Raw genomic sequence first — 12,839 nt, 5'->3', positions numbered from 1 at the left:
AAGCAATAATAACCATCACTCTCTAAGAAAAGTATGTAATCTGAAGAGCAGTAAATGAGCACGGATGGATAGTAAGCTTTGTTTAACTGTGAAGTGTATTCAAATGTTTTTCTTGTTTCTAAGTCATTATTGGCCTAACTTTTCAAATTTTAAAGTTATGCTGTTTTCCATTAGCCTAAGATCTATCCAGGCTTTATTTGTCCTTGCCTGTATTTTCTCTCAAGATGCTACCTGTAATGCCTTTACTTGAGTCACTTAAGAAATCTGCAAATGCTTGACACATTCATCAAATTAATGTTGAAGTGGCTTGTTTCTGACAAGCACAACCCTTGATGAGGAGTATCTCAGGCATGAAACACAATAGTAAGAACCCTGGAGAGGACTGGCCTTAAATAAAAGAGTCCCTGTGAAGCACTGAAGCTGAGAATTTCAAGGAGTAATACACATTTTAGAAAATAGAAGATCTATATTGTCTCTTTAGAATAACAGATTAATTATCTAATGCTTTCAATTGTTACCTGTTTCCGATTCTTCTCATGTTAGGACAATAGCCTACACTTTCTCATTGCGTTGTTTCTTTGCAGGAATCGGAGAGTAATAAGTTATGTTCCCTATATTCCTTCCGAAATACCTCTACCTCACCACACAAGCCTGACGAAGGAAGTCGTGACCGGAGTGAGCTAATGACCAGTGTTAATTTTGGAACGCCAGAACGCCGCAAAGGAAGCCTTGCAGATGTGGTGGACACACTGAAGCAGAAGAAACTAGAAGAAATGACCAGGACTGAGCAAGAAGGTATGTGGTGAATATGACTGACATTGTTTTCCCACCCCCTACAGATTTTATGGTATAAAGAATGTGTTGGGTATCAAGAGCCAGAAAATTGCATAATTGGCAAAGGCTAGGATAAAGTTATTCACAGGTTACCATGGCAATGGTAGTTTGAGATCCATTAGGGATTTAAGACAAATACGTCTGTTTTATAAAACTTTCTAAATTGCGTTGGTTGTCTGTGAGTAAAAGCAAGAATGTTGGTTTAGTTGAAAACTCATTCTTACTTGAGAAGTTATGATGAATTTTTAACTGCTTGTAGAGTCGTGAGGGATGTTCTTCAGTAGAATTTGTTCTTTTTCTTTTAAAAGACAAATGTTTATTTTAAACAATGGGAACGAATAAAACATAAGCTATTTTATTTTGCTTTAGAAAGACTCATGTTTCATCACCTTAATGACCCAGTATCTCTGGCTAGGAGAATGGGAAACAGCTTTAAGTGTTCTAGTTCTGACCTATATATCTAGATAAGCAGCTGAAGAAATCTTTTTTTTTTTTTTTTTTAACAGTCTGCTCAGATATTGTTACATGTGTTAAAAGAGAGATAAAAATGAGGACAAATCTTGAAGCTGCAAGGCAGTTTATATATTCAATCCTTACTCAGATATTTTCATTGGCTATGTGAGGGCTTTCTTCTTTGATGGTTACTAAAGTGAACTGGAGAATGAGTTTATCCGTGTATACATGCACAAGGTCAGGGTCAAACAAGACATTCTTTCACAATGTCAAGTAGAATGAAGTCTTGTTTACTTCTGTAACAGCATCTTATGGTCTGTAAGCTCATACACAAATTTGAACCAGGGAAGGTGTGGGAGCAGAAGGCTTTGAAACAGATATAGAAATATGAGGATATGTCTATTCTTTTGCCAGTGTTGTTTTGTGGCATTAAAAATAACCCAGGAGGAATATTTGTAGTGCAATAGATCCCAAGGTAGTAGAAGTTTGTGATCTCTGTTTTTCTTCGAAATATGAATGAGTTCAAAATGGTTTTTGCTCCTGACTTTCATGATGTGGTCACAGTCTTCCAACAGTGTGTTCGGATCCCTTGGCTCCATTTAGTAAAGTGGATTTCAATTAAAATTGATGCTGAAACAATAATAAGTATAAATATGGAATAAAATCATGTAGAGATGGAAGTAGGCTTTCAAATTTCTTGGCACAATTGTTAAATGCCAGCACATAGATGAATGTGTTCTATAGGTGTCCTTTCTGAAGCTGGTGAAACATCTCTAAGGAGAGAATGTCCCAGATTCTTTACTACCATCTGTCTGTTTTCAGCTGTAAAGATCACTCTTTTAAAAATTGCTTTCTTAGATTTGGTGGTTAGACTATGAAAACTATTTTAAATGTTAGTTTGGCAAAGTTGTTTTTTACAGTCAGTAACAGTCGTTCAACACTCCATGCTAATCAAAGGTCTTGGCTCATACTCTGCTGCGGGTATATACGAGTTGCTGTTGATTGTAGTGACACCACAGCTAAGACTTCTGGAGTATGCTGAATGGTGTGCTAATAAAAATGTACATCAGAGGGTTTAAACAGTTTAAAATCATATCTGAGGGACTCAAGCATTTTGTAGCTTATTTTTCTGTGAATTCTTGAGAGCTTTCTGTGCTTCCTCAGTACTGGTATACACTAGCTGATTTAAGATTGGTATATACACAGCAAAGAGATTCCCCTCACCAAGTCTGAGCCTCTTGTACTAAATATTCTCACCAGCTGTGAAAAAGGTCATTTGTGATCTGTGAAATAATCTTGCCTTTTTTGGAGCAGAGTATGCTGGAAAATTATTGTAAAGTCTCCCTATGAGTTCAAAGATCTCCATGTTAAGTTCTTTTCATTGCACCTAGCATGTTCTTTAGAAAAAAATAGGTGAACATTCATCTTACAGAAAATTATTGAACATCTGACTGGTATCATCCAAGCCAATGTGGAAAAATAAATAGTAGAAAGATTGGAATTTCTTCAGAATTTTACACTAGGTAAAATGTGTTAGGTAAAATAGGTAAAATGGTGTTACAGTTTTGTGCTTACTAGAAATATCAAAATTTTTATCTGTAACTATTTTTATATTCAGAAGTTTTTCTGAACTAAAATGAAGCAAGCTCTCCATATGTACTTGATTTGAACAAAATAAAATTTTAAAAATAATTACTATTTTAAGACTCTGCTCTTTGTGCAACTGTGGGTACTGCAATTGATTCTGCCTTGAGTTGGAGGAATGAGGTTTGAACTTAGAAATATGTTTTGCCGTCTAACAGTCTGCTTTAAACCACATTGCCTAATCATGCATATATAATATGATGATCTTTAACACCTATCATTTAAAATGGGTTTGTTTGAAGTACTCTTCTTCAAATGGTATGCAGCCAGTGCTGTTGAGGAGTCTTGATCTGTCACAAAATCGCTTTCCAAAATTAAAAAAGACTTTCTGAGCAAATAGAGATTTTTTGAGATAACAGAATGCAATTGATTCAATCAATGTTAAGGGAAACAAATACCTATTCCTGCTGTATGCTTCTGTGTTAGTTCTGTGGGGCTTGAGATAGTGCGTCATTCCTTTGAATAAAAGGATAGTTTGTGTTAGCATTTTGTAGGGAGGAGCTCCACGAACATTGGCGTAGCTGTGGGAAATGAGCAAACATGAAGTCGTATGTCAAGTTGATTGTACAGTTTGAAGTGGAATAAGAAGTCAAGAATTGTAGTCATCTGCTCTAACCCCTACAAGAGCACAGCAGCAAGTCTCTTTCAATTATAGTTATGGAAGTTTCTAGTCCATCTGTAAGGTCTGAATATAATATGAATTGCTAGAGAAACAAGCAAACTGTGGTACACCTTTAGATACTACGGGTCTCTTATGCTCTCTGTTCCACCTCATAACGTTGGAGAAAGAAATACATACTGAAAGACTTTATCCTGTCTAAACAGATATATTTAATCATAGTCCTTTAGCTTCTGAAAATAAGTTGTCTAATGAGAATTTTATCTGAGCAGCTGTGACTGAGGAGGTCAACAGGCATTGCCTAAGAGAATATGGCCCAGCTGGTTAAATCTGGTTGTTGTAGTGATTTAAATGGTCAAGTGCTGCTTATAATCCAGGACCGTCTGTTTGTAAAGGAAAGAGTGAGTGCTTCAGCATAATGTACAGCTGTTTTAATCTCTCTTTAATAATAGTGCTTCAGCCAGTGTCATGTCTTGTGGGTAATAATGTGAATATGAGCGCCTCACACGGGCTGTGTATACCTTAGGTCAATTTTTAGCATTTGTTGTAGTTTGAACAGAAACCATCTACATCTCAGGATAAACGATATTTTTATGGCCTAGTGCACTAAGGGAATACCAAATCCTAATATGTAATTACTTGGAAATTAGAAAGTTGATAGGAAAATAGTCACTATTAGAAAAAAGCAAAACAAAACAAAACATAATAGAGTTAATTTGAGTATGTAAAGGCTTTTCTGGCATATTCTCATCAAATAGAAGAAGTCAGAAATAAACAGGTATTTAATGAGCTACACTGGACTCTAGAACCTATGGGATAACTTCAGTATATACATCTCAGTAGCAGAAATAATAAGCAGAAGGATTGTTTTGCTGGCCTTTTTTCCTTGATAGTGTTCTCTGGTAAAATTAAGCATTAAATCTCTTTACAGCTCAAATGAAGAGTGTGTATTAGGTAGCATGGTCAGACCACTGCTCTCCCTTTCTCTGCCCTTCTTTCAGAATCTTGCTTATATTACTTTTGCAAGACAGATTTACATTGCCTAGTCTGCCTGGACTCAGGCTAAGAATTGGCTTCCAGACAACTATCCTACTGTACTTCAACATAAGCCTCTATGAGCAATAATTAGTAGTACACATCTTGTCTGTAGCTAGGAGAGCAGATTTCCCCCTTTCAGATCTGGAATGCTAGGTTGGCAGGTCAGCTGGCACTTCTGGGCTGGAAACTGGGCATGTCATTTCTGCTAAGTGCTAAGCCCTCATTACTCAGGCCTGGATTCCTAATTCACTTTTGACCTTGATTCTCTGCAATGTATACAGTATCGTTTTTCAACCAAGCTCAGCTCAGAATTCTGGCACAAGCTTTTTATAAACTGCTTCCCATTCTTGTTTCCTCCTTGAAGACCATTGCTGAACATCCAGAGATCAAAGATATTTACGTATGCATGTTGGAATAATGAACATCTATATAAAGAGCAGTATATTCATAAATTCCCATCTATTCTGTGTCATGTGCACCTGTTTGTACTGTCTCTCAGTGGATGGATATATGTAACTCGTTGAGATATATAATACATCTGAAGATGACTAAAATAAAAATTAAAGATTCATATGCAATATTAATTTTATATGCAATAGGGAAAACCATATAACACTACACTGTAGCAGTGGTTTTAGGACTTTCTAGTTTTACGTGGTTTGTTGCTTTCTACTTTGATCTTCATTAGCTAATAATAATCAACAACTTACTTTTACATTGACATAAACTAGATTTACACTTCCCGAAGAAAAATCTTTATTTTGTTCCAGTAAGGAATAAAGTCCAGTATACTTAAGTATTGCACACAGAAATATATACACATTTCTCCATTGAGAAATAAAGAAAATTAACTTTCTGCTTTATTTATTTGCTTATTCTGCTAAACTCCCAACCAGCTTCCAAAAAGTCACTGCCCAGAAGTCCACACAATGAATAGATGACTCAGATCAAGTTAGAGGAGAGAGATGTGGCACATTTTCCTAAACGGCTGCTTTTGCTTACCTCTTTTCCATATAATTATATGCAACTCCCTCTCTCTCTTTTTTTCATTCAGTGATGTTTGTAAAATCACGCTTGTCCCTTCTTTTTCATGCAATACGTGGTTCTGTTTTAGAAAAAATATATCCCTTTGTTCTTACAATATTTAGGGAAGCTTTGTGGATTTAAAACTTTCTGGTAGTTCATTTATTGAAATGTACTGCTAATTTCTGTGTCTTAATAGGTTAAAGTAATTTAGGAACATTAATGCAAATACAGTGGTTTCTAAGGTTAGTTCCCTGGTAACTAAAAGAAGATGCAGCCTAATTCCTTTCTGAGTTGCTTGCATATTCTGTCAAAAAAATTGTTCTTTTTTGAAGCAGAAATAACTTCAAGGAACTTGTTTTAATGACACTTATAACCTAACATATGTTTAGGTCATTTTTTTTTTTTTTTCCAAAAAGCAGATCACGCTTGTTTAACAGCACAGTATCTAGTTGTTAATAATTTCTCTAATATTTTTATTTATCCTTCTGGTTATATGAGAATTTATTCCTTTGTTATTATTTTCTGTCTTATTTTCTTGAAGTCTTTCTAAGTAGCTTGTCATTGTTAAACACCATCTCACAATTTTTATTGAAGAAATTGGCAAATGTCATCCTTCCACCTTCTTTTCACATTTTTTTTCTGGTTCTCTACACTACCTACTATAGTATTCTTCACCATTTTTCTGCATGTCTCATGCTACATCTGAAAATTTCCTTTTGATTTTCTTTGTTCACAAAATTTTTTTTATGGCACAGAAATGGGGAACAGTGTGGGCTTTTACATAGGTATCATGAAGAAAGAAATCTATATGAGTAAATCAGTAGATTATGGAAACCATCTTTTTTGCTGAAATCTATTAAAATTTCCATTCCCCTTCAATTCTTGTTCTTAATACAAGATCACTGACAAAAATGTGGTGAGGGTAATGGTAGCATTTGTCATAACAGGATCTGCTGGAAGTTGAAGAGAAGTAGCTGCATGTGGACCTGTCAGGCAAAACTACCCCTTGGTTATTATCAGACAGTATCTAGATTTTGGATCTATGTCATTTTATTGAGTTTCTGAAAGGTTCTCTTTCCCAAAGCAGATTTTTTTTTTTTTTCTTCTTGTATAAGCTTTGTACCTCCACACCTCTATAAAACTATTGCTTTTGCTAATTCACAGAGTTGATCACAGTTAGAGTCTTGATGCAGAAGAGTCCGAAACCCAGCTCTCAGTTTTGATGATGGGGAAATCCCTTTCAGCCACAAGTCTTTAAAGTATTTTTGGTTAGACATTTTGTATCACCATTTTAAGATATTCTCATTACACTGGGGAAATGTTTTTATTCAACCTCGAATATCTGAGATAAGTAAAATACTTTCCATTAGAACAAGAGCTCCCAGCCTTTCCTCATTGCCTCTGGACTTGAGCTCTAAGCTGGTCTTGTAGACAAGGACAGACTAAACTGAAACAGACTGGGATCTGCTCAGTGACAGCATCTACTGACTATTCCAGCCACTTTCTCACCAGTGTATTTTCCCATGTGATTACTTTCAGGACTCACCTCATCCTTTTTTTTAATCCTACAGAACATCTCAATCCTGGATACAATTCAATGTAAATTTTTACCATGTGATAAACTCTCTCCTTGTTACCATTTTATATAATTTTCTGCAGTATACTCATCCGATTTTTGTCTCCTTTAAAGACATGGTATAAGATATGCTATCTTTATACTGTTTTTTGTGTTATGAAAATCATGAAAGCATTGTAAAGAAGCATAGCTAAAAGCCAGCTTTTTCCTTAGGGCAGCAAGAAAAGCAAGTCTAGTATGAATGGGTACAAATAACACTGGGCTCTGTGGCGAAGATTACGAGTGAGTAAATAGCTGTGAAAATACGGCAAGTTGCTTCAGTTGTGCAATCTTGGCAGAAGATAAATTCAGACTCCATTGGTTTCTGATGCACTGTGACACAACGTTATGATCAGATGGTGCTTTAAAACAGGAATCGAAATACTCTTTGTAGTCATCAGATTAGCAGTAGGGACTAGATGGTAATAATTCCCTTCTTTACATTGCCAACATAAACATAATAAAATGAGGGAAAGATAGGACTCAAATGTGATTGATCTTGTATGCCATTGTGTTTTTTCTTTCTGGAGGGGGAATGACCTCAGGTTTCTTTGGTGGTGAACTTTAGTTTTTGTTAGTCTTATCTGCTTTGCCATTCCTGCTGTTTAGCAACAGGACCTAAAAGTGCTTTAAGTGCTTGTGACTGGGTAATGAATGAAAATATCTTTCCAGCACTGAGAGTATTGCATTAGACTGAATAGTCACCTTACTTGTAAAAGCACTATTAGAGAGGGGCAGCTGTAAGTAAGGATAACGATTTGTGTCCAGTGCTTATTTACTGAAAATTGTAAATGTATTATTTATTGAGAGCTCTCCAGACAGTGCTTGTCAGAATAAAAATGTCAACTCTAAGCAAAATGTTATAATACATAATAAAAATGCTAGGTACGCACTTTAGAGATACAGCTAATTAGATCTGCTTTTCTTAAAGAAATGACAGTAAAAATGCTCGGCAGCATATACATTTTAAATGCTGATATATTCCTCGTTCTACTATATAGTATTTGGTTTAGATACCTTATCATTACTTAAAAATAATGTTGACAACTTTATTTGGCCGCCACAAGAGAGACTGAGGCATCCGCTACCTGGCTGCACGAGGCAGCCCCGTGCTCAGGCTGTCTCAGTTGCCTAACGGGAAGCACAGCTACTCTCACCTTGGTGTTTTAGTCTGAAACTCCAAGATGCCACTTTCATGAGGGAAACCTGCCTCCACTGGAAACAACAAACAATTAGTAAGATTAGTCTTCAGCCGTGCTAATTAATTACAAACAAATGTTACGTAAAGGAGACCAAATCCATTCAGTGTCTCTGTTACTTTTGTGTATTAAGTGCAAATCAGCATTAGGGAGATAAAAAAATACAGTTTTTTTCCATTTCAAATAGTACTCTACACCATTTCTGTATCCTACAGTTGTTTTTATTTTCCATGAAATTTCTGATGGGAAGAATCTGGACTATAAAAAAAAAAAGAAGAAAAAAGGAGGAGTGCAGAGTGGCTGAGGAAGACTGGCACCTCTGGCCACTGCCTTGGTCTAGGCTGCACACAGGACAGTGTCACCTACAGTAGGTTGCTCCTACTGTTCTCCTAAGTCCAGGTCCCAGCAATTTGGGGGTATCTGCAAGAATGGAAATGCCGCAGCTTCTCTGGCAAACTGTTCAGCGTTAGACCACCCTTGCAATAAGAAAAATTTGTCTCATGTTTAAATGGAATTTCCTGTATGTTCAGTTCATTTATTCCTGTGATCTCTTGAACTGTCACTGGGTACCACTGAAGAGAGCGTGGGTCCACTTTCTTTACTCCTGTCTTCAGGTAGTTCCATTTATAAGATAGTCTGGAGCCAGCTCTTCTCTTGGCTAAATGCTCTCAGTCTCTTCTTGAGTCATCTCCTATGAGGGATGATCCAGTCATCTGGCCATCTTTGCAGCCTTTGCTGGGTCCCTGTGCTGTTTGTACTGGGGACCCCAAAGCTGTGCGAAGCACTTAGGTGTGGTCTTGGACATGGTCTATTTTAAAGCCAATAGGTCTGTACTTTAGGACTTCTCTGGCAGATTTAAAGCCCACAAAGTTTTGTCCTGAGCTTCCAAAGTGGTATATTCAAGCCCTGTGTTCGTATGTAGCTTGCATGTAATTCAAATCCTAGTCCTGCGTATCTGCTTTCACTTGCAAAAACAGGAAGTGCAAAGTACAAATCAGGAACAAAATGCAATTCTGTGTTCTAAACGACACAATTCTTATGATTCGTAAAAGTATTTTGGATTGTGACGAATCCTTTTAATCTCCATTTACAAGTAGGTTGCTTTGAAACTAGTGCCTACTGTTTATTTCCATGAAAACTACAATAGATAGAGACCACAATAACACTGTTTGATAAATTCTTAACTACAGAACACTTTTTCAAGGCAGTCACCACCATTAGCTGTACTTTCTCACCAGTGATGAAGAAGAACCTGCGTGCCATGTTTGTAAAAATCTGCACCAGCAGAGGTGACCCACTGTCACTATTGGTACTGCTGAATTGCAACACTCACCACCCCACTGTGCTCACATCCATGGGTTGGTCTCCAAAGGCATTCAGCAAGTGTTGATAAATGTCAATAGGTGCCATTTTTTTTTGTGCTTGGAGGAATTCAGTGATACACCTTTGTTTCATCTGCACTTCCATGTCAGATGCCATTTTGTCAGGCTGCCTTTCTCTGCCATCTGTTACATGACAACAACATGTAATGGGATATTTTTGGGAAGGTTCAACCTCTGCTGCCGTACCACCAACATCCGCCTCTGATGTCATGGACCAATGTAATGAAACAGGAGGCATTACTTTCAGAAAAGCCCTTGCATTATGGCATCTTCCTCATTTAGAGATTGGCACATGGATCTCCAAAATGAATCAAGACTTAATCGTTACACGTCAGAACCTTCCTCCTTTGCTATGTGTTTAATAACATAAAGAACTGTGTTGCTAGAGTTCAGATTGTGAGATCCATGAAGAGGAATGCAGCAGCCCTTGTTAAATACAGTCATAAGGACAAGTTCTGTGTAAACATCTGCAGGTAGCTCCTGTTCACACTGCTCTATCCCAATTGGCAGTGCCCATTACAGTCTGTTTCTGTCCTGAGTCCACACTAGCATGGGCTGCCAATCAGTAAAGCAGTGCCAAAATATCTCGTTCTACAACATAGCATTTTGGAATGTGTCTAATAGCTGTTTTCTTTTATTAATCATAATATATTTTTAGTTTTACTTACATAGGTGCCCAGAGTTCCTGGGCAAAGTGCCCTATTTATGAATTCCTGTTTATTTTCATCTTCCTTTTTATTAACTGTTTTACTTAATGCTTTACATAACCATTTGCCATATTTTGAGGTGAAGCGATAATGCACTGCTGCCTGCTCATGTTTCTTAAAGAACTTGATATGACATCACCTTCTATGGTGAATCATGATCGTCACTGAACCTAAAAAAAAAAAACAACAAAAAAGCAACCACCCACGTTGAATACTCCTCTGTCTTTTGTTGGAAAATATTGAAGCAAGCAGGCTTTTTCTCCCATCTGGAGGAACTCTGAGCACACCAGTCTGGAGAGCCTGAAATGGCACCAAAAAATTGGAGAGCGAATTTCTCGTTAGTCTAACAAACACTCCAGGACTGAATTCTGCTTGCATTTGCAATTGTGCTGTGTGTGATAGGGGTTATGCGTGAAGGCAGGGCTCTGATCTTTCTACTCTTTCTTCAAATTTACCTGTGTTTTTCCTGTTTAAAAGGGCACTCTGTACTTTAAATATATAACAAGCAAGATTGTTTTTAAATAGTTACAGTGAAACAATAACTAACATGTTTAGTTAGAGGTTTTGTAAAGTGTCAGATCTTGTCATAGTGAAAAATAAATATTGAACCACATTCATTCCTGAGGTGACTCAATTAATTAATTGCAGTGGAATTACTGCAGGAGTCATTCTGAAAAAAATCTGGTATCATGATTTTAACATTTTTCACAGAACTTTGAATAGCCCCGAAGTGATTTTATAGATGTGGCATGCACATGCGTTACTAATTGAAATAAGCTTCCTTTGCTTCAGTTTCCTTTGCGGACTGTTTGTATTTTTAGCTGCTTAAATGCAGCTTTATTAGTGGGTTTTGTTATATCTTCAGTGATGCCAGCAATTAATAATGTAGCCGGAGCATCAGTTCTTCCACGTTTCGGTGTATCTATCTTGTTTGCCTGATAGGAGTCAAAAACACATCGAGTCTGCTGCCTTTCAGCATCTGTGTATCCTGTAACACAGCAGACAGCGACTGGACACATAACCTCAAAAATCAAACCAATTTGTTAATGAACTAATACGGCAATATAATAAGCATCTCTATTCAGTCATTTCCCCCAGCTTTCAGTTATCCCTTTTAGCAAGAGCAGCTAGTGCTGTATCAACAAATTATTTGATGACAATAATTTGGCTGATGAGAATAGAAGGAAAAAGGCCCAATCTAATTAGCAAAGACTGTACATTAGGTGGTGAAGCGTGGCTAATATTTTATTTTTTATTGTCAAACTGCAATTTGCAACTTTCTGTAGTTAATGATTTTTATGTCTCCCCCTCCTGCTCCGAGCTCAGTAAATCATGGAAAAAAAGGCCAAGAAGAGACTACAGGACTTGAAGCACAGTGGCCCTGAAGTGATGGGAAAATGGCCAAGGTGTCACAGCTAATTTCTGACCCTGCTTTATGAGTTCTGCTGTTCCTTATTCCCCTTGTCAGTCTGTGAATCCCTGAGGCTGTACAAACTGGCCTAACATCACTCAGCTCCGGTTTTATATCCTCTTTTAATAATGTTGAGTCTATTCTGTCCAACTTTGATTCAGACAACCTGCTTGTCTTGAAAAAGTGATATATTTAATCAGTGGCTCTGTCTCCAGCATAGCTCCCACTGCGTGAGACTAGAGCCAAAGAGTAGTGCAGTGGCCTGTCACTTCTGTTTGAATAGGTAATGTGGAGCCGCTCAGCCGAGGAGACAGGAGCTGGAACTGCTTGTTAGGACACATGATCAAAAGCCACTCTCTGCTTTCTGCCAATCAAACCTCATGTCGCCTTGTGGGGCAGACATTAAATAGATTTTTCTGCCGTACGCTGTGGGCACTTTGCCAGTTTGACATGTGAACTGTTACAAAAGATACCAGAGTTTCCACTGCTTGCTGACTGCTTTTAAATATTACCAAGCCCTTGCTGTCCAAAGTAGAATATTTTTAATAATGGATTATGATAAATTTCCAGTTCTCTGAGACAGTCTCGTCCTGCTCTCAGCAGTTCAAAGATGTTTTGAAAACCAAAACTTTAAGTTGGTTTCTGGAAAGAAACAAGCAAACAAAAACTGTTGAACGGCCCAATGGCAAATAGATTTGAACAACACGATTATTGTCTGAGAAGTCTGGTGAGTTGTCTGCTTTCACTGGTGTCCTTGGGAATATTGCTTCTATTTTTGGTCTTTTTACATTATTTAATTGGATTTTCTTAGTTGAGATCATAGCACAATTTTATTATAATGCCGATGTGGAGGGATATTATACTGACTTGTTTTGTAAATGAGGTTGAATTTATTTATTGTGTTTATTGGC

The 12,839-nt window shown here is 37.2% G+C and overlaps 1 protein-coding gene across 9 annotated transcripts in view; it reads left to right on the top strand.

Moving 5' to 3' along the window:
• SOX6 (SRY-box transcription factor 6) overlaps nt 1-12,839 on the top strand; it is a 366,018-nt gene that overhangs the window by 150,246 nt on the left and 202,933 nt on the right. For all 9 annotated transcript variants that reach the window (XM_042813506.1, XM_042813507.1, XM_042813505.1 and 6 more), the window contains one exon: nt 585-795. In XM_042813506.1, coding sequence (XP_042669440.1) covers nt 585-795 — 211 coding nt within the window. The remainder of the gene's footprint in view (nt 1-584; nt 796-12,839) is intronic.

This window comes from Centrocercus urophasianus, unplaced genomic scaffold (genome assembly GCF_019232065.1).
Source record: "Centrocercus urophasianus isolate 14NV4802_14NV808 unplaced genomic scaffold, USGS_Curo_1.0 seq_14, whole genome shotgun sequence".
In the NCBI taxonomy this organism is placed as follows: Eukaryota; Metazoa; Chordata; class Aves; order Galliformes; family Phasianidae; genus Centrocercus; species Centrocercus urophasianus.
Note: the sequence above shows the minus strand (reverse complement) of the source record. Positions and strands in the feature narration are given on the sequence as shown.